The sequence below is a fragment of the Ailuropoda melanoleuca genome, chromosome 8 (genome assembly GCF_002007445.2).
Source record: "Ailuropoda melanoleuca isolate Jingjing chromosome 8, ASM200744v2, whole genome shotgun sequence".
Lineage (NCBI taxonomy): Eukaryota > Metazoa > Chordata > Mammalia > Carnivora > Ursidae > Ailuropoda > Ailuropoda melanoleuca.
The window spans coordinates 64,116,991-64,139,142 of NC_048225.1; the positions used below are offsets into that span (position 1 = coordinate 64,116,991).

Here is a 22,152-nt window from a genome sequence, read left to right on the forward strand (position 1 = left end):
GGGCTGGCCCGCCTCTTCCCAGTCCCCCTCCCTCTGGCTTCCCTGGGGCGTTTGATACACGTCAGATGGCAAACGACACTTAACACAGCCCAAAATACTGATCGCTAACATGTGAACTAGGCGCTTTGCCAACATCTGTGTTGCTTCTCAAGTATGTTCTGTGCAGTCCTGTCAGAAAGTTCCAGAGTCCGGCGTAACCTGCATATGCAGCTACAGAAATGTGTGCAATTTACAACCGTCCCCCAAATCTAGCAAGTGCAAGATGGGGGCTCCTGGTTTGCAGTGTGACTACTGGATTTTTTTTTTTTTTTTTTTTTTTTTTTAGATTTCTACTGAAAGAGCAGATGCTTCTGCGCAGACAGACTCCGAACTCTACACGTTTGAATGCCCCATCTATCAGACACCTGAGCGGTCAGGAATTCTGACAACCACTGGCTTACCCTCAAACTTTCTAACCTCGGTGTATTTACCCACGAAGAGACCCCCTAGTCACTGGATCACAATGCAGGTCGCACTGCTGTGTGAGAAGAATGAGAAATAAACGTATGTACCAAACCATTTCATGTCTGACTTGAGCCAGACTGACGTGTTGTGAGACCGTGACGTGTAGCCAACACCCTTCACGGAGACATCCGTGTCTGGCCAGATCGGCCAGGTGCAGTTGGTCGCCCCCCGCACTTGCAGGGGGATCTGCCAGCCGCTCCGTTCTCCGCACACAGGACCCACGTGCACCGTCCCAGGTGAGGTCTCCCTTTCCCGAGCGTGCACGCCGGCAACAGCGATCTCTGCGGTCACCAGCCATCCAGTCTACACGGGGGCTAGTTCTCGGGAACTCGTTCCCGGGCTGCACAGAGCCCAGAATGCGACCCCGCTGGCCTGACCGAAGGCTTCTGAGACACACGCAGATCTTCTCTTAAGGGGTTCTGGGACGTCACCAGACCTCATCCCACTGGCACCCCAATCGCGAGCGGGGAGCACGTTCGGTCACTACCAAAATGTGTTTCCGCCAGCAGGGTCTCTAGTACCGAGCACGGGGTGGAGCGCGAGTCGGAACGGCGATCCGATCCGCAGGCCAGCCTGTGCCGTGGGGTGGTGGCAGCGGCACTGCTCTGGACGGAAGCTGGTGCTCAGCGCGACAAGTCTCACCCGAGCTCACTCCGCCTGGAGGACGGCCCGGAGCCACATCTGCGGCCACCCTCCCTCAGCAGCAGGCATGTCGGCAGACACGCCCCCCGCGCGTGCAGACTGACCCACAGCCCGCTGTCTCTGGGCAAGCATGCAGTGCGGGGCCCACACCCAGATCCATGGTGTCATCTAGGAACTTGGTCTGAAGGTAACCATCCAAAACCACATAAGCTAATTACACGCAGCACTGCTGAAAAGAATGAGATCCTAGTTCCTGTCGGTTAGAAATGAAAATATTTGGTCCAACTCACTTGCTGAAGTAGCTTTTGGAATTAGACACAATTTGCTAACAGACCATGAGCTCTGGAGCCGGGGCCTTTTCTCCCCACAGTCCAGGGGCAGAGACCAAGGTGAGCCTCTGGCCTCCTCTCACAGACACACAAACACGTCACAGACGTGCTCGGTCTCTCCACGCACTTAGACACTTGCGTGGCTCATACAAGCTCGTGAGCGTAGCCCCGACTGTGAATGGTTCTGATCGTTTCTCTATTTTCTCAAATGAGGACTAAATACATGGCCACAATCTGGGCCCCTCAACTTAGCCCTTCAAGTTCCAACCTTCGGCGAGCCTCAGTGCCAAGAGCCGTGGGCCCAGGACGCCTTTTGGATCCCCTGTGGCCCAGGAGGATGGCGGTGGTCACCTCCAGGCTCCTGGGTTAGAGCCAACAACTCCAGAGTCAGAGTGGGGAAAAGAGGCTCTCAAGTGCAAAGGTCAACATCTTTATTTTCAACTTTATTTCCAACTTAAAACTTCATCATTAAACTTGTCAAATGTGTCAAAAACAAAATGAACAACAAATCATAGCTGACATCCAGAAACGGCAACACTATGCTGGTAAAAGCTCTCTTCTCATTACCAGAGAAAAAATGAAATGTCCTCCTTCCTGACCCACAGCTTCCTTGGTCAGTCAAGCACAGAACACGCGGAGACCCTCTTTCCAACACCAGGAGAAAAGCGTAATCAAAAAACTGCCTGCTTCCATCAGTGAGAAGAAGACACGGACAAATTCCCCTAAACAAGGTTTCAAGAGCAAGCCGACTTGGTGATCACACTGACGGAGCCCGGTCCACACCGTCCAGCGGCCACCCAGAACGGGTGTCACACCCAAGTGTCTCGTATGTAAAATGCACCCTTAAAAACCCAAACATACACACTATATTTACTAGATTTCCCTATATTTAAGATACTGAGAACAATTTAATTTTGAACACAAAATTTTAGTGAATTCGCTACTGTTCCATTCTAGGACAAGACTCTCTCAACTAGAACTTAATAGCTAGAGCGACCCTACACACATGTATTAAACCAAAATAGAGAAATGGTTTTGAACTCCTGCTCTTAGATGAACGCCACCCTCCTTTACCGGGAGCAGCATTCTGGGACTCTAAGGGATGCACAAAATACAGTATGAACGGCATGACCTCAACAGTAGCAAAACTACAGTTTTATTTAAAAAAAAAAAAAAAAGTAAAAAAAAAATACAAAAATATCAGCCTGAAATGGCAAGTTTTCAAACACCAATCTGTGTAAAAATGCTTAAATAGTGATGTTACTGCAAAAATATATATTCTATTTTTTTTTTTATCAGCAACAGTTTATAAAGGCAAACGAACGGCCGCGGTTGAGGTAGCGAAGCCAAATTCACAAACTCTGGATTAAGAAAAATACCCTTCCTACGTTTTAACAGCATCTTTATACAACGTTAAATGAATTCTAATTGTTCTGCAATTTTTAATTGACATGTATTACTTTATAAAACTTAATTTAAAATACTGCAAATGTTTTCATTAAAAAGATACTTAGTCCTATTTCACATTCAAAATACTGTACAGAAAAATCTGAAGTTCCCATATATTACATGAAAGCTACGTATTTACATTTTCAAATGCGGTTCTAGAAGCTAAGGGTAAGCGAACTACCCCTGACGATCTTCCTTCATCCACGGCTGCTAACAATCTCCCCCCTCTCTTCACAGAGAGCAGTTAATGCAGGGCCAGGGTCTACGTACAAATCACTTAACTAGGAAATGATTTAGTTCAAAAGAAAATGGATGAAAATTCTCTTCTCTAAATATAAGGAAACATAAACGTGCTTCAAAGGTCACAGTTGGTTTCACATAAGAAATACCACTGACAAAATCACAATTTGGTGTCTGGGTTTTGATGACTTTCCAATGGTATTTTCAGTGCATTTACAAGACTTTAAGAATTGACCATTTCCCATTAGAGCAAATCCTCACACCTTTACCTGTTTCCTCCTGTGAGCTGTTGTGGTTTAATAACAAACCTGGCGAGGTTAATTGGACCACTTGGCTCCATAGTCCTGACTGGTAAAGTGAGAGCCCGGCAGCGCCCCGGCGAGGCGGCCGCGCTAGTAGACGAACGGCACGATGCGGTAGGGCACGCGCTGGCGGTACTGCTCCCAGGCCAGCCCGTACTTCCTCCGGCAGTGGCGCTCATCACGCGCCTCGCGGTGGACCAGCAGCACGGCGAAGTAGATCACATAGAAATAGGGCAGAACGTGCTTAAAACCTGCGGAACGCGACAGCAGACGCATGAGGGGTCTTCATGATCCCAACACAGCGCCTTCCCTGTTTTTCCCCCAATCCTCCCAAGTGAACCTTCTTCCCTAGGTTGCTCCCCTTTTCCCTAGGACGGGGAAAGCTCCCTCCCCGCACCGGCACGTGGCAGAAGGTGGAGGTGGCGTCTGCGTGACGGGCTCTCCAGGGGACAGGGACAACTGCACCCTCCCACACGCCCGTCCTCTCCTGGCCTTCATGGAGTCCTCGACTCCACGCTAACTTCACTCCCCTCACTCGGCTAAGAAAGCCATCAGGCACATTGGCAAGTGTGGGAGCTGCTTCCGCCAAGGGGAGTGCGACCCCCCGACTCTGCCCGCCGCCCCCAATACGGCTCCCCCATGCGGTGCTCACCACAGGGGAGGGACCACGCCAGGGCCATGATGAGATCACCCAAGTAATTGGGGTGACGAACGAAGCCCCACCATCCAGAAACTAGAAGATTTTTTCCGGTGGAAGTATGGATGGTTTTTAGATCTAGATGAAAATAAAAATATATTTATAATGACCTCTACACAAACAGAGACACAAAATCTTTATGTGACGCACATAATATAAACCAATACTTACGTGCAAGCTTTGGATCACTGGGATTTTTCCGGAATGCATTTTTCTGAGAATTTGCACATCGGAAGATTACATATCCACAAACTGTAATTTTTTAAAACTTTCATGTTAATAATTTAGATCGATATAATGAAATATTTAAGAACATTTGTAATTTCACTTAGAAATGATTTCTATGCTCTGAGGAAACTTCCAAAGGATGGAATACGTTGAGAGGTTTTGAACTGTTCTTAAGAACTCAATCTCAGAATGTCAAAATAAAATAACGATCTTGAAATTTCACCATCCACCGGGGCGGGGGGTGGGGGGATGCAAAACCAACCAGTACAGTTACATCCACAAATAAAACCGAATACAGCCCGGGCTGTGATCCCACCAAGCCTGGCATCCGGCAGAACTGAACACAGGGCACGTCCCGTCCTCTAGCACCTACGAGCCGGACACGGACACTGCAGGACTCAAAACCACAGCTCCGAGCCAGCACCGGGATGACCTGCGCAGAAATGCCCGCAGATCCCACCGTGAGCCCGCAAGCTATTTCCGATTTCAAATGTCTAACAGGCCCTCACGTACCCCTGCCTCCCGTCGTCCAGCCTCCGGACAGCGCTAGGCGCTGACCCGTAAACTCCGCGCACAGCGTTCTGAGCGACGTCCAGGCATGCTGAGCATGGGTAACCAAACCAGTGATGAAACTAAATCCTACTTTTAATCAATACCTGGAATTTCTTCTTTTGCCACGGACACTAGTTAGTGTAGCAAAACTCGCTATATTTGAAGCTCATGCTGATTTTCCTACACTGCCTCGGGTGTGGGCATCCACAGTGTCCTAGGAGAAGAGCCACCCTGACGCTCCTCCGTGCCCGCCCGCGGCACTCCCTGGCTCCCGCCAAGCTGCACCCGCCCCCTCCCCACACTTCCCCCCAGCTCACACTTGAGATCAAACAGCCTAGCCTCCAGTGAGTGAACACTGACTGATGGTCCCCAGAGACGTTCTCTCTGCCTTCAACATGACCTTCCTGGGGCTCTAAGTCCCCCGCTGGCGTGCGCAGGCCTCACACATCTGAGAGCAGGCGGGCCCAGCGTGGCAGGACCAACCTTCCTGCTTTCCAAGGTGCCCACCTGAAAAAGCAGGCCCTGCAAAGAAAAAGCCACAGGACGAAGCATCCGTGCTCTCTGCAAGCACAAGATTGGTTTTATGTTTCTGACCCATCACAAACTACTGCAAACCTGAGCTGATTACGCCATTGAAAAGGGCACATTAGAACGTGTAGGTGCCAGAGACGGGCCTCGGTACACGACACTAATGCACAGAGACTCAAGTTGGTACTCACGTTTCAGAGCAATAATCAGAGAGGCCATGGGCCAGGACACTTCATTGGGATGGCTGACGAGATAAAAGGCTTGAAAGCTGTAGATAAAGGGAACCCACACTAAGTCTCCAAAAGCCAGCATGAATCCAAACCCATCGTGGGTGATGTCCATGGTTGTCAACAACGCTTCCTGTGAGAAAAGAGTGGGAAAAGCCATTTGTAAAGACCTTTGGGGGATGACAGCTTCTATGTTTCAGGTATACAAATAAAGTACTGTTTTCTGGTCAAATTCCTACAAAGCTATGGGAGGGCACACCAACCAAAAGTGTTTTGGTGGGGGGAGGGTCTGGTTCCACAGCAGGTGTCCCCCACTTGGTCACTCTGCCGCCTCCATCTCCGGTCACCGTACCCGCTCTCTCCACGATGTGGAAATAACAGATTTCGGAAAGACCGCTGGTTCCTCCTGCATCTGCCCAGAGCACCTTTCCCCGACCTCAGCCTACAGCCCCCCAAGCTACCCCCACCCCCCAGACCAGACCAGGTGCTTCTCGATGCCATACCTGCTCGCAGGCTAAAGCGAATGCGGCATGTCTCGTACTGGCCCTGCCACTCCCCACAGTGGACCACAGGAGGAAAAGCAGGGACCCCGAGTTGTCACCTCGTCCCCCCAGCACACTGCTCGCCTGCTCTGCAGTAAGTGTTCTCAGGGTTTGCGGGAGGAATAACAATGTCGCCAACTGCCTCTGCGTCTACTCCACATGTGCCAATCTACCTTCCGGTCACAGTCTGCCTTTCCACGTCCGCCTGGCACACAGGCCGCCAGGCCGCACGGCGAGGTGCTGCCGTCCTCCTCCATCTAGGCTGTACTCAAGCGAGCACACACGCCCGCTGCACATGCAGGCCAGACTCTGGATGTCACCAAGGTCAAAACTCAGGAGGCCCTGAGATTCCCTCAGGGAATCTACAGAGAAGGAAAAGCGGCAAGTGTGCGCCCTGGGAAGGAACACTGGCTCAGGCTAAAGAAACAACATGGTCCAAAGACCGTTTTCTGCCAGAAAGACCACGGGACACAGAAGGGGTGTCTCAGCCCTGCAGGTGATTCCTGAGCACGCACCAGGGACCACAGGGACGAGGGAATGAGCACTGGAGGGAGCCGGCGCAGCAAGGGAACCCCCGGGGCAGCGCCCCACAGAGATGCCAGGGAACGCTCACTGGTGTTTCATCGCTCTTGTCGGTTCCTTCCGGTCACCCGACCTAGTCAGGTGGCGGCTCAGACTCCGCAGGGCACGTGGCAGTGGCCAGAGGCCCGAGGTGGCCCAAGTCCAAGCCTGCTGCTCCAAAAGGCCGGGTGCTGCCCACGCACGGGGACGGCCCTGCCTGACAGCGCCCTGCGCCCCTTCCTGGCCCCGACAGCAGACATGGCCACATGTCCAGGACCTACGTCTCTCCAGCCACGTCAACAGTGACCACCACCGCGGGTCAGAAAGCTGGAAGGGGGAAGAAACTAGAATGAATTACTAATCACTGACGAGCCACCAGAAAGTTTAAAAAAAGAAAGCCTCTGAGATGAAGCAATAGGGAAACCTCGTCCAGCTCAGGCTACCAGCCACCTGCCTCTGGGGAGCCACTTGTCACCCGACAGCAGGGGACTGCGCCCGCACGACCCAGGACACTTCCGGCATCAGGGTTTCCTTCCAAAAGCACATCTCCCCAGGAGGAGACGCAGACCATGCGAGGCCGCAGGAGCTCCACGCAGAGCCGTGACCTGGCACTCGTAGCTTCCTGACCTCTAAAGGCCCCAGCCCTCCCGAAGAGAAGGAAGATTACTGGGAGACGAGCCTCGGCTTTCCAAGTCACCCCAACAGCGTGCTCGGCGGCCAGCCTGGCCCCCCAACCCCCCGGGCCGCAGGAGCCGCCTCGGACTCCAGATGCCGACAGACTGTCCTGCAAACTTGCTCTGTGACACCATCATGTCAGGCTGCCAGTTCTGTTTCTAAAACCAGAGAAACAGCTTGGCATCTGGAGGCATGGATTACAAAGACACCAGGAAATTGGTAACATGGGTGGGAAACCAGCCTAAGGACTAGACTATTTTCAAGGGGAATGTGTTCAGTTGAGACCAAGCATCTTCAAGGAGCAGAAAACACGGATGGCTTCTCAGAGTGAGGAAAGCCACGGGTTAGGAACCCGGCTTGACCTAAACCGGTTTCCTTGATTATCAGGACTTCTGACTCTCTATCCGTCTGGCTAGAGCTAGTCTGTGTATTTCCAAACACCAACAATAAAACACATCTCCCAGTAGGTAAGAACTAGCTGCCTCTTGACAATCCAAAAAGCACTATCCTAATTCAGTGATAATCTATCCATCTTTCATTTGATACAGTAATTAAGAAACTGAGATTTATTTATGAATCCGTCCCACCCACAGATCTTAAATATCTCGCACCAAGGAGCAGCTGAGACACACAGAAGCACCAGCAAATTCCCACTTACATGCGTCAGCGCTCCCCATGTCCGCACAAGGCACCCCGTGGACGGACACCCACCTGCTCCTCACCAGCCTGGGAGGGGTGCACCCCCCTCACCCGGGGCGGGGGAGGCCGAGGCTCCGAGCGGGCAGGCAGGCCACCGCCCGCACTCGAAGCTGCCTGACTCCCAAAGCCTCTGCTCCTAAACTGAATTACCTCGTTCCAGAGCGCGTCCAGCACATACAAGAGCTGGAAACTGTTCACCAAAATCATCGCTAAGGATGGAGTGGCTCGATTCTGTATCTTCATCTCAGCCAAAAGCATCGCCAAGTTCACAACCACCTAAAAGAAAAGAGGCAAGTACCATCGCAGACTGCCTCCCCAGACCCTTCGCTACCACCAGGGGAGACGGTCACCTCACTGCTGAGAAAGTCACAGAGGCCACCTGACCACGCAGTGACTTGCAGGGCCGAGATGTCAACACCATGAACCCAGGTGTGACGCCCCAGGAATGACACACAGTCACCTCCATGGTACCCTTGTCAAAAATGCATCACTTACACCAATCATGAGAAGACAGCGGGCCCCCTACACGGTATGTGACCAGCACACTGCAAGTGGCAAGGTCACAAGAGCCAGGGAAAGACTCCAGGAGACAAAGCCGCGTCACAGCCATGTGCACTGGAGGCCTGCCCAGCGAGGGTCCCAGGACAGAAAAAGGCCAACAGTGGAAAACGGGGGAAAACTCAAAAGGCCTGTGGGTTTAGCTGGTAATACTGTAAGAACGGTAATTTGCTGGCCTCGAGGCTACGTGGTTGTGCCCCACGTTCACATGGGGGACCAGTGAGGTGCAGAAGGGAATCCTGTCTCTGTTTTTGCAACTCCCCCGAGGTCTAAAATTAGGTAAAAATTTGTTTTGTTTTCTTTTTAAAGATGACAAGAATATATTTTTTCTTATGTAAATTTACCTACACTATCGTGTTCCTACATAAATATACGATATAATTAGAATAAAACATAACCCGTGACAGGGCATCTTAACCCCGTGGCCTCTATCTGCAGGAACAAAATACTTCAACTACAGATTTGTGGAAAGTTATAATTATTCCTAAAAACCCACAGCTTCCTCAAAGGGGTCTACAATTATTTCTAAATGCAAGACTTATGTGTACTCCTGAATTGAAATTTAAAGAGAAGATGACAACATACCCATCCGATCAATCCTGGGCGCAATTCACAAAAGTATTTGAGATCAAAAGTACCAATCCGAGGATTAAGTTCGCGGCCGATGAAGAAATCATAGATGGCATTTCCTGGAAAGGAAAAGTTCTATGCAAACAGTACGGCAATTGGGAGGCTTACAAAAAGCACTGCTGTCTACCGTCCGGGGTCCCAGGCAGCCCCTCGGGGTCCAGTAGATGGCAGCGCGGGCAGGTGTGCCAGTGAGGACGGGCCGTGAGGACGCATCTGGAAGCAGCGAGGCCTCGAGGGCCAGAGCCCCTGATTTTAAGGGAACCGGAGCTTTTTTAAAATGTAGACTCACAATTTTCTGAAATAAGCAACTTCATTTCTTAAAATGTTTGAACACTTTAGGTCAGAATCAACTGATTTGTGATCTCCGTGACTTGGCTTGGTCTTTTTAAGGATGTTTACTATTTGAGACCAAAGGAGAAAATCGTCCTAAATTGTGATGCTGACATTACTAAAACGTTGGTGCCTATACATTAAGTCACGACAAAAAAAGGTCTTACTCATCATGGTGTGACTGAAAAAGGAAGAGAACCGAGTAGACAAGCGGGAGGGCGGGGGCGTGCTGCTCACCGGAGCTGGCGGGGGCCAGGGCGGCCGGGGGTGCCCCCGCAGCCCGCACAGCCAGGTAGGCGCTGAGGCCCGCGGCGAAGGCGAGGGCAGCCAGCGCCAGCTGCAGGAAGTGCCGGTACACGTACAGCAGCTCCACGCCCCAGTACGCAGCCGCCCCGACGGCCGCGGCGCTCAGCAGGAAAGCGTAGAACCCTAGAAACAGGGCGACACAGAAACGTGAACCCGGGCAGCATGAGGCGTCCATCCCCATACAACGCGCAGCGTCCCCTCATCAGGCGCGGCGCGCCGGCACTGCAGGTGACCTTCCGTACAGAGCCCGGCGTGCGCTCGGGTTTTCGCATGTTAACATACTGAAGCTATTCCTGTGCACTATGAACCATTACTATGTGCTTTTAATTAAGAGAAAGCTGAAAGGTACACAGAAATTCACTATTAGAAAGTTGACAAGGATCTCAAAATTCACAGAATCCTAACCCTCAGACCCAACCATTAACAGAACTATGACAAACACACCTTTCAAGTCTTTAGGGCAATCTTAGCAGTTGAAAATTGTAACTAGGGGTGCCTGGGTGGCTCAGTCGGCTAAGCTGCCAACTCGATTTCGGCTCAGGTCGTGATCTTGGGGTCATGGGATCGAGTCCCGTGTCGGGCTCCCTGCTCAGATGGTCCCGCTCCGTCTGCTGCTCCCTCCCGCTCACGCTCTCTCTCTCAATCTCTCAAATAAATAAAATCTTTTAAAAATAATAATTGAGGGGCTCCTGGGTAGCGCAGTCGTTAGGCGTCTGCTTTTGGCTCAGGGCGTGATCCCGGCATTCCAGGATCGAGTCCCACATCGGGCTCCTCCGCTGGAAGCCTGCTTCTTCCTCTCCCACTCCCCATGCTTGTGTTCCCTCTCTCACTGGCTGTCTATCTCTGTCAAATGAATAAATTTTAAAAAATCTTAAAAAAAATTTTTTTTTAAATAATAATTAAAAGAGAAAATATAAAAAAGGAGAGAAAGGGACCCGAGGGCTTCTCTGAGCAGAGACGTGACAGTGATGAAGCAGCTGCCATCAGACACTCGGGGGGACAGTGTTCCCGGCAGAATCACAGCAGGTGCAGCAAAAGGAGGGCGGCCCTCGGCTCCCGGGGCAGGAGTGGCCAGGAAGCCCAGGCAGAATGGGACTTCCCGGGCCTGGCAGTGACCCCAGATGGTAAAATACACAGACAAGTACAATCACTTCAATGAGCCTTAAGTACTAGTAGGAAAATCAAACCAGGTGGCGGCAGGAGCACCCGAGGGGCTGTCACTGCACCTGGCACGTGGAGCACACAGCTAAGAGCGCACCAGTCCCCACGGCAGCCAGCAGCTCGGACACACGCAAGAGCACACCGCTCACGGGCTCTGAGAGATCATCAAATCGGAGTGTTAAAAAAAAAAAATCACCATTCAATCTATACTTGAGTCTTCTTCCATCAGTAAGAGGCACTCCTTCCACAACCTTGAAAGAAAAAAAAAATTTTTTTTTTAATTTAAACCTTTAAAAAGCATAACACTCTATCAACATCTATATCTCATCTACAGCACAGGCAGTCAGTGGCACGTCGTGTGGGGAACCTTGAGGGGTCCGCTGACATGTACATCTCTGAGAAACTGCTCAGGGCACGAGGCTGCTGGGCCAGTGCACCCCCCCGCCCCCGGCGGGCACCAGCGGCCTGTGCGGACTTGGAAACTGTCCTCATCTTGTCCGCCTCCAGCTCCGACGTCTGCAGGGACAGAGCACAAGCCCGTCGTCCCACGTGGCTGAGGTCCTTTTCCGCGGCCCACCCGCCACCTGCAGACTTGTCCTCATACACGCTCACTCGCTCCCTCAGCCATTCCCCACATTCTCTGTCTCCAAGAGACTGTGAGCACTTCTGGGTCAGGAGCGCTCGTCTGTTCATCTGTAGGCACGCACAGTACCCCCGACACACACTCAAGAAACACCTCCATCAGGATGAGTGAAAATAAAAAGTCCACTCGCCGGACGGCCGCCACATTCTACTCCCCAAAATGACTATTCAGCGATGCTGCAATGCGTATGGACAGAAAGCACTAACGCGGTGTCCTGTTTCGGGCTAGACTCCGCTTCCCTTTCATTGGCTATGAAAGGGGACCGAGGAGAAGGGTCAGGCCTGGTGGAGACCACAGTGTAAGCAGACCCCCGCAGGCTGATTTCCAGCGACCCCTGTAGGATCCTTACCTAACGACTGCGCTGGCTGTAGCCTGTAAATATGTGAAAATACACACGTACATGCACATCTACAAAACCTTTAACCGTAAAACTGCTTTGCTTATTAAACGTTATCTAGTCTGAAGCAGGCTTACCTAAGTTAATCCGAATGTGTTTTTACTGCAGAGCTTTACCCTAAAAATGCTGAAGGGGGGAGGGGACCCACGACCACGTGCCCTCCCAACGGAAACTTACCTTCCCAACTGGCAGTAAGTAGAACAGGGCCTGAAGAAAAAACCAGAGGAGGTAGACCCCAAACACTCTGGTTTCCCACAAATCAGGCAAAGCTGGCAAAGGAGGCGGGAAGTTCAGAAGACTGGGCTCCTTCTGTTGGCACATCAACAGCAACAGGAAGAGGAAGGCAGGCAGGCCAAGCATGATGAGAAACACACCTGCGGACGACCAGTGACCAGCTAAGGCTCGCACTTGAGTGCAGTTCAGCTAGTGTTTTCACTTTGTCAAGGCAGAACCAGAGGCTGGCTAACCGTCTGACACCGATGGCCAACGTGCCGTCCTCCCGGCTACGTGTGGTGCCCGGTGGGCAAGTGCCCACGGCCCCGAGACAGCCCATCAGCCGAGGCCCGGCCCCAACGGCCAACGCCACCTCACAGACCAGGCTCTAAAGCATTTAACATCCAGCAGCCACGGGAGCAGACATGTTGAGATTCCAGAAAACTAGAGATTGGAACATCTAGAACTTACCAGCCTAATCGTAAAAAAGCAAACGTTCTAGTGCTAAGTTTCCAGCACTTAGGGCCGCACCCCATTCACGGAGTGCGTGTGCAGACACAGTGAGGCCGGACACCGCCGCCCACAGCCCGGCCAGCCCACACACGGACAACTCACAGGACACATGGCAAGTAAGCCAGGTAGGATTTTGAACCCGCTGGCCAAAAGTATTTTCTTTTACTAGTATTTTCTTTTACGTGAAGTTTCATCACTTTCAAATTATTACCCACTTCAGAACACTAAGCCTCTGGACACTTCCGATCTTGGATGCTCGCAGCCAAACCGCCAGGAAGGTTGGGCAGACACCCTGACCCCAATCCCTGTACAGGGCCTCTGCCCACTGGCTCGGCTGTGCTCGGCTCTGCCCCCTCGGGCCTCATTAGTCCATTTTCCTGTCCCTAACTAGTTCGCCCTCCTCCGCATACACCTCCCACGCCAACCTTCCCTTTACCTTCTGCATTTCTTTGTTCAAAGCTACTCAGAGATTGCTGGAAGTTTTAAGTACAGCCACACGCACCGTCCCCACTCTAGAATGATCCTCAAAAATGCTCCCACTGCAGGACTTTGCACCTGCTGTTCCTTCTGCCTGGAAGGCTCCTCCCCAGCCCCTCTCCCCCACCCCAGGCTCAGGCCCTGGCCTGCTTCCCACTCCTTCAGAGGAAGGCCTTTCCTTCCCGGCACTGCTCCACCCGCGCTCACCCCCACCACCCTCCCCACGCTAAGCCCGGAGCTGCCGCCTACCAGGGACTCCCCCGAACTCCAGGCCCTCGGTCTGCGTGGCTGGCCCTTCAGAGGTTTTCAACAATGTAGACCCTTTTGTTGCAACGTTTTCTTCCTTAGAATCTCTGTCTTTTAATTTGATCTCCTCTCTTCTTGGCCGAAGGCTATACTGTGTAGATATATAACTACTTTCTTCCGACAAATGGAATTTTTCCTAATTAAAAAATAAAAATGAGAAATGTTTACAGTCAATAATTATCATTAATGTTAATCACATTAACTGATTCAGCATCTTAATACAGCCATTTACTCACAAGAATAAATTTGTTAAATGATATTCAGTCTTAATTTAAAAACAGAATTTTAGAAGACTGTAAGAGAATGTTATGGTGTTCACTGTGACTCGAGGGAAAGTCACATTCACCAAGAGGTCAAGTGCCGAAGACGAGAAGGGCAGCCCGTACCTCGGTGTTTCTGTGAGGCAGGCCATCCCTCTCTGTGCGCTCAGGCTCCCCGTTGTATCTGCTGATGCTGTTCCCAAATGGCTTCTACGGTGAAGAGTACAAGCCGTTGTAAACATAAGAATCGTACCTTATTAAAAAGACCACGGTGGCAAAAATTTGCTATTATGAAGTCGAGCAATAAAACAAAGATTCTCACAGCTTCGATTCTAAGGGATTTCAGCATACTTTTGTTAAAAAGGAAAAGGAATAAAATTGATTAGAATTTTCCAGTCTTGAAAAGATTGGATTTTACAGTATAGATCTCTACACGAGATCTTTTCTCTTTTAAACATAATTAGACTGAGTGTTACAATGTCATTGCTCAATGCCGGGCACTCTAACATATGCTAGGAGTTAGAGAAAGTAAAAATTGGTCAATTAGTTCATCGAGTGGTTAAAAAAAGGGGGAGGAGAGACGTTCACTGCCCCAAAATAGCCACCAAGGGGAAATTAAGACAGGATGGGTACTTAGTGCCTCCAGTGACCTGCAGACCCCCTCCTTGCTGAATTCCCGCTGCCTGGTTTCTCCGGAGCCCTAAGCGCCCCCTGCCTGTGTTCCTCTCCTCAACCCTGCGTCTTCTTTAGGCCGCAGAGGAACTGCTCATCGGACTGAACCAGGGAAGTGTGTTCGCTTGCAAGATTTTTCAGGCAATGCCTGGCTGAAATCTGTCACTTTGCTCCTTTCTGCATCACTGACAAATGAGAACACTAATAAACCAGGAGGAGGAAAGCAAGTTAAAAATGTCCTTGGGAGGCCCTCTGGCAAAGGGCCGCAATGAGATAGTGTCAAGTTCTAGCTCAGATCGGAGTCAAACCGCTCAGATCAGAGTCAAACTGAGCGGTGCAAACAGTCAACGTACACTGAAGTCCACCAAAGCACCAGCAGCCACTCAGCAGCAGATGGAACCACGTAAATACCACACTCGCCTTTCCTCTGATATCCGCCACATAATCCCAGGCAACCCCTGTGACACCGTGCCACAGCTGCTCGGCCAGCCCCACCCTGCGCTGACCACAGACGGACAGGGTGCGCACACAGGGAGGCAAGTCACTGCACAATCAGGTGTCCATGTGACCGTCAAAGCTACACGCAGTACAGCAGGGTCCTTCCCGTGCAACACACCACCCTCAATTCCAGGCGCACACACGGTGGCCCAGGGCTCTGCTGGTGAGGAGCACAGCCAGTCTGTGGCTCGGGTCACTGGGACTGTAAGAAGGTCAGACTGTAAACACAGAACGGTCACTAAATGCTAAAAATGAAAAAGTGACAGAAAGTAGCACGCAGCATCTGTTTCTTAACCTGAGTCCCGACTGGCCCAGAGAGCTGCTAAGAGACAATGTTCGAGCTCACCAGTGCTCATCAAAAGGCAAGGGAAAGCGGTGAGCGGACAGTCTTTGGCAATCAAATTGACCAAAACAAAATTATTATAATTCTCAGAATGAGAAAATGGGCATTCACACATTACAGATATTGGCAGAAACCTCCTTGAGGCAATCTGGCCACAGGTATTAAGACCTCAAATCTGCTCTCCCATCTGACCTGGCAGTTCCACTTCTAAGCCCTGATCTTAAAGAGATATCAGATGTTGTGTAAGAATATTTGTTTACAACGGTGAAAATTTAGAGAAAAAGCTAAATGCCTACTACCATCAATAAGGAAGCAGATATTAACAATCACAGGACAACTGTAGGATTTAAGGTGTAGCCAAACAATTCCATACAGCAACCGATGTACAAAAATATAATGCACGTTTTTCCTAATACTTTAAAATTTAAAAATCTGACTACAGAACAGTGTATACCTGAATCCAGTTTTTTAGGGTTATGTGTGTATTTTACACACAAAAGAGATAATATTAAGTGAACAGAATAAAAGATCATCTTTATTCAATTCTTTTTCTTCAAAATCATTTCCATTTGGCCTATCATCTAAGATATCCTTGCACATGGGCCTATAGGTTCTGTCCGTTGACCTTTCCAAGCTTCAACTCAGAAAGTAATTCTGTTAAAGTTACGATGCCAAGACACCAAGGATATGTTTTTGTAACACACAGTTACATTTCCTTATTTTATACATGAACTTCTATGAACTATAAAACTTTTCCAGTTCAGCCTACAATCTACCTCTGTATCAAATTTAAACACTGCTTTTTCTAGAACAATGATGTTAAATAGCACTCTCGTAACTTAGCATTCTTTTCCACTGGCATTTAAAAATATTATACTTCCTATTCTTTCACTTGTTCACATAATCTTCCAAAGTCATCACCTTGGATGCCATGCTTCCCGGGCCTTTGAGTATGACTCACTACAAACAGTCTGAGTAAACATGCACATGAAGGGCAAGACGGTTTGAGACCGAACCCCAGACAAGGGTAAAGGCCTCCCGCGAGCCCGGGAACACGCACCAACACCAGCGGAGTCAACTTTACTTCCAATACTTCCTTCCTCATTTCCTTAATGTCGGCCTGGTGCGAAGCAGAGGCGGATCGCCGGGAACTTCTAGGTGGTCGACCCGGGGATCTGGAGCGCGACCTTGACCTGCTCCCTCGGCGTCTGGAGGGAGAGCTGGAAGTTGAGCCACTTTTCCTTTGTCTAAAGGAAGTTAAAGGCTAGAGAGGGACAAGAAGGCACAGAGCTTTAGCACAAGACGGACCCGAATGAGAAGAGGGTGCAAAGGTGTGCCTGGTGCCATCGACTCCATGACCACCCGGGCACCAGGGCAGCTGAGGGCCCGCTGGACCAGGCCAACCAGATGCCGCAATAGTGGCCCACCTCCCACGGGACACAAGTGGCCTTTCCACTCCTGACTCTTCTCAGAAAGTACGGCCACGGAATGGCTGTGTCTGAACCAACTAGCTGTGCGCTTTGCCAACAGCACGCACGAGAGCAGCTGTCACTGACGCCGAGTCAAACTGAGATGAGGCGATAAGCAAACTGCACACAGTAACAAGAAACCTAGTCCCCCAGGTGCACTCTCAACATCACGCCCCAGCAGATCTGGAAAGGGGGCGGGGGGCTGGGTTACTTAATAGCAACATTTTGCTCTTTTGCTCCGCCCTCTTCTCTCCCACCTGATTTTCTGTGGCCCAGGAGCTAATATTTTGTAAATGATTGCAAACAAAAACAAAAGAAACATGAAACTTTGTGACACATGGGAATTACTTGAAATTCTCACTTCAGTGTCACATAAAGTTTTATTGGAACAGAGCCACACCCACTCACTTCCAGACTGCCTACGGCTGCTCTCGCACTGCAGAAACTATGGCCCATAACACCTTTGTTCAAAAGCTTTGCCAGCCCCAGGCGAGAGTACTCAAACTGTGGTTCGGAGGCTATGGGTTCAGGAACTGTTCCTTACTGATCTACAACAAAAAATGAAATTGAAACTAGATGTGTAGAAATCTTCATAGCATTTCATAGTGATTTTATGCCTATTGAATCTAACGCTACAAAGTTAGGGCTTTTACTGTGCACATCTTTCTTCCAAGTGCCCAGTAAGGCATTTATGGTATTTTACAGAAGCACTTCCACACCATGGACCAGGTCATTTAAAGCCCAGGCCCCCACCAGGGAGGCTGAGAAGCCCTGGGCCAGACCTAAATCTGATTAACGTCACTCTCCTGGTTAAATCCTCAGCGGTCTGGATGAAGTCCCAGTCCCTCCGGTTCTGCTCCCATTAACCCCCATCTGGCCCTTGCCCACCGCACACTTGACCATCCGTGTCCTCCTCCCACCGCCCCAAGTCTCTAGCCAGAGCCATGAACCTCCATTCCCCAAGTTTTCCCCATTTGGCCTCAGCACCGACCCGGGTGTCCTCTGCAAGCCCTCCCTGAGACTCAGTTCCATCCTCAACCCCGTGCACACCAGCACCACCTGCCAAACTTCCCTCGCCAAACACATGACACCAGGGACATGACCCACAGAAGGAGGTTTTCTCCCAGAACTGGGAGCTTCTGGGACCAGGACAGGGCACTGTACTCAAGCCTCCCCAACCCGCAGCTGCAAAGCGGCCCCGCGCCTCCACACACAGCCAGAACTGACCGCTCTACACCTAGAAACACACCACTAGTTCTTTCCCCTGCCTGTAAACCGACTCCAGCAAAGCCAAGGAGCACTTACCTTGATATCATTCTCCTTCAGTTCAAGTTCAGTGCCGTCTTTGTACTTGACAGTGTAGAGCTGGGAGTGGCTGTCATGGCTCAGAATTTCGACTTCATAGTAAAGCGAACTTCCAGGCCACCGACCTCTTACCACCTCCCCGTCAGCGAATTTCCTACTCGGCATTTTGAAAAATCAGTCTGAATAGTTTAAAAGAAAAAAACAAGGAGTCACTGTATACACACTTACATGTGTCTTTTTTCACAGACTGAACACTAAAATACAACTTTCCAAAGTGTTTAACTGGCCAAGATTTTAGCACCAGAAAGGCCCCCGGGTTTGGGGGAGGATGTCCGACCCCTTAGTCCAAAGGTGAGAACAAAGTGTAAAGATGTTAACTGTTTTTTCCAAGGACATAAAAATAGGCAGCAGGAAACGGCAGAGCTGGGATGCACAGAGGCTATTCTTTCTGCTAGGGCCTATCTCATCTGGAGTCACTTTACGCAGGATGATCTCGCCAGTGGGGCACCCGCCAGCGACGTGAAGATGCAGTAGGACGGAAGGGCACCAACTGGTTTGCACTCTGCAAAATGCTATCACCCGAGTGACCAGATTTCTTGCTATTCAACAAGGCACAGTCACAAAGGATGCATTTTCTGATTCATAAATTCACATACAGGGCACCTGGCTGTGGCTCAGCCGGTAGAGCATGTGACTCTTCATCTCTGGGTTGTGAGTTCAAGTCCCACATTGGACACAGTTTACTTTAAATAGACAGATAAATCAATTTGCATATAGTTTTACAAAGCCTTTAAAAATGTATCTAATTTTTAACACATTACCTATATTAAAAACAACAGACTCTAAGAAACCAACCATCTGGGAAAATCAAGGATGTATAATTAACATGACTATAACCCACCAACAAGGCGAAAAATAATTCCAAACCCATAACGAATAGCAAATTTGGGGTGCTTTCATAAAGTTTTCAAGTCCTACAGCTAAAATCCCAAATGCACCCCAAGCAAGTCTGCCAACCACACATGGGTGGGCATGCACCTGGCCTTCATCCTAGCGCAGCCCCCAGGCCTGCAGCAGGCACCCACCTGTGGCTACAACGTTCTTTTCCACATGGTCCCAGAGCCGCGTTTCAACAGCTCCAAGAAAGCACCCTCAGCCTGCAGGAATGACCACTTAGGTGCGGCCTGCTGGCCACCCTTCTTCAATTATCAACGGGCACTGGGTGCTTCCAGCTCTCGGGGCCCCAAGCTTTCCCCGGACACCGAGCGGCAGAGTCCCACTGCCACGTGACCAAACCGAGTGCTTCCCACCTTCTGCACCAGCAGCTGAACAGGCTGGGGGCCCGGTCTAAGCAGCAGACAGTCCCGCAGAGAAATGCTCCCCAGTCACCTTCCTCTGGCCAGCTGAACCCCTGCTAGACTGGACCCGTGAGTAGGCCTCCTCACCCCACCGCTGTCCAAAGCCGACTGTCCAACGCCGTGCGGGCACCCCAGCAGCTCTCCAGAGTTAAGGAAGGACACAGCGGCATTACCCCACCCCTCCAGGGGAAAACCTTTCATAAGCACATTTCTTCACTGTTAATTGCCTGAGAAAATACTTCACAAACTTCACTTGTTTAGAAAGATATGAGCTGGGCTGGTAGATGAAAGCAAACCCAGCCACTTATCCAGTGATTAGAGGGTGTCAGTCATCACACGCAAGCAGAGAGGGTGCTCTCTGCCCGCGCCCACCTGAGATAGCATCGCGGGCTAATGAAGGGCTGTGGGATCCGACAAGGGGCAGAGGAGCCAGAAGCTTTGGGGCTGAAGTCACACCTGGCTGAGGCGGCACCTGAGGGCCCTTGGCAAGCAGGGGGCAGTGGACACCTTGGGTCACAGAGAGGGGGACAAAAAGGAAGGTGACAAAAGCAAACCTTGCCTGTTTCAACATTCAGGTCCGAGAGTCTCCAAATACTGAGAAAGAGGAAGGAAATGTGCCCTTCTTCTCTCGTGCCCCTCCTTCTCCCTGGACCCCCTAAAATCACACTGCTGTTACTGGGACTGATGCTCTGAGGCTGGTCTATCAGGGTTGAAAGAAGACAACTGCATCATGCTACACGAAGACGCCGTTCAGGTTTCAAACAACTCTTCAAAGACTGGAAAACATGATTTCTTAAAAAGCCCTTGGAGCAGATACTGTACCTCTCTGAACATTTATTTACTGCCGTCTTTCGATTAAATATTTTGGGTTACACAAATTAAGATACGTGGTAGATATCTGTTGGGTTGCTAAGCTTGATTTTTTAAAAAAGACAAGAATTTGGACTTCACAGGGGTGTTTTCCATGGTGGCTGAAGAAGAAAACCCAAGCCAGCCCTCTCCCTAGGAGACCACTGTGGTACCATCAACAAATGATCCAAAAGATGAAACCACAACATTATGAGCACCTCCACTTTGCCCAAGCTCCTCCCACACTTGTGAGAGCATGGCCACCTCCCAACAGAATCTCCTGCAGGACTGAATCAGCCAGGATGGGACACACCAGCCTCACTGCCGCGATGCCCCCACCTGATGCAGTCCAGACCCACAGGGAAAGGCCTCACTTCGAGGGGATGTTTCAGCCAAGAGTGGAAAGGAAAAGTCTGTTTACTGAATACCACCAACCCGGGTTTTCACTATGAAGCCACATGCTGGCTAACTTCCTTGTCAATTAGCACAGGGATCCTCACACATTTGGGCTCCAATATGTTACTATTTATTAACACCACAGAATGCTGCCCATCAGAGACCACAGTATTACAAGGGTCTTTGGTCACTTTCACTTTTCCAGACCAGTCCAAATACAGCTGACAAAGGGAGGCTCAAAGCAAGTCTGCCGGCTTCCCTTGCGCACCTGGGCCCAGGGCCCAAGGCCAGCAAGGCAAACGCCTGGCCTTGCCCCCTGCCCCCGCCCCCTGCCCCAGCGGCACGATGCTGAGGAAACACCACCGCCCAGGCTGACCCGGGCAGACGGCCCGCCCGCCCACCCAAGTAATCTGAAAATGCCAAGGTAAGATCCACTCCCCTGCGGCTCACTCTTCCCCCTCCTCCCCAGACAGCTCTCCATCACCAGCTGAGCTGCGGTGCTCTGTCCACACCCGGCCCCTCTCCGCCCGGTCTCTCCGCCACAAATGCGGCCACGAAGGGCGGGCACCCGCGCACGCGGCGCGGAGGCTGGCGCGGCAGGTGCCGCAGGTGAGCGCGCCTCGGAGGCCCTTGCGCGGCTGGGGGGGGGGGGGGGGGGGGGGGGGGGAGGAGGGGAAGTCCGGAGCGCCCCCGCCGGGCGGAGCAGTCATCCCGGGCCAGGCCCTCCGCGCTCAGGCCTTAGAAGTGCCCCTTGAGGCCGCGGACCGGTGTCACGAGGAGAACTTTTTTAAAAGCCTTAAACGGCGAAAACACAGGATCAAGCGCGCGCAGCCCTCTTCACCATCCGCTTTCAGAGCGCGGGAGTCCCGGGCCGGGTGACAGCGAGGGCGGACGGCAGCCGCGCCTCGTCCCCGTCAGCGCATCCCTCGTCCCCGCGTCCCGCGTCCCTCGTCCCCGCGTCCCCAGTCCCAGTCAGCGCATCTCTCGTCCCCGCGTCCCCCGGTCCCCAGTCCCTGTCAGTGCATCCCTCGTCCCCGCGAGTTCCCCGTCCCGCCAGCCGGGCCCCCGCGTCCCCGTCAGCGCATCCCTCGTCCCCGCGAGTCCCCTGTCCCGCCTACCGGGCCCCCGTGTGCCCCGTTCCTCCCATCGGGCTCCCGCGTCCCCGAGTCCCCCGTCCCCGTCAGCACATCCCTCGTCCCAGCATCTCCCCGAGTCCCCCGTCCCGCCCGCCGGGCTCCCGCGTCCCCCCCGTCAGCGAATCCGTCGTCCCAGCATCTCCCCGCGTCCCCGGTC

General features: G+C 51.4%; 2 protein-coding genes across 3 annotated transcripts in view; one reads left to right on the forward strand and one right to left on the reverse strand.

The window, feature by feature from the left end:
- DNAH14 (dynein axonemal heavy chain 14) overlaps positions 1-541 on the forward strand; it is a 363,900-nt gene extending 363,359 nt beyond the window's left edge. The window contains exon 87 of the mRNA XM_034667630.1: positions 326-541. Coding sequence (XP_034523521.1) covers positions 326-541 — 216 coding nt within the window. The remainder of the gene's footprint in view (positions 1-325) is intronic.
- Positions 297-22,152, reverse strand: part of LBR (lamin B receptor) — a 22,692-nt gene continuing 836 nt past the window's right edge. The window contains exons 1-14 of one of the 2 annotated variants that reach the window (XM_019808810.2): positions 19,342-21,186; positions 18,257-18,435; positions 16,543-16,746; positions 14,096-14,179; positions 13,653-13,845; positions 12,378-12,574; positions 11,357-11,411; positions 9,931-10,122; positions 9,319-9,422; positions 8,326-8,451; positions 5,663-5,831; positions 4,335-4,415; positions 4,119-4,241; positions 297-3,717 (exon numbers count right to left, since the gene is read on the reverse strand). In XM_019808810.2, coding sequence (XP_019664369.1) covers positions 3,557-3,717; positions 4,119-4,241; positions 4,335-4,415; positions 5,663-5,831; positions 8,326-8,451; positions 9,319-9,422; positions 9,931-10,122; positions 11,357-11,411; positions 12,378-12,574; positions 13,653-13,845; positions 14,096-14,179; positions 16,543-16,746; positions 18,257-18,421 — 1,854 coding nt within the window. In that variant the 5' untranslated portion in view covers positions 18,422-18,435; positions 19,342-21,186 and the 3' untranslated portion in view covers positions 297-3,556. Of the gene's footprint in view, positions 3,718-4,118; positions 4,242-4,334; positions 4,416-5,662; positions 5,832-8,325; positions 8,452-9,318; positions 9,423-9,930; positions 10,123-11,356; positions 11,412-12,377; positions 12,575-13,652; positions 13,846-14,095; positions 14,180-16,542; positions 16,747-18,256; positions 18,436-19,341; positions 21,187-22,152 lie in introns of those variants that run through there. The other variant, XM_011235842.3, reaches the window with a different exon arrangement.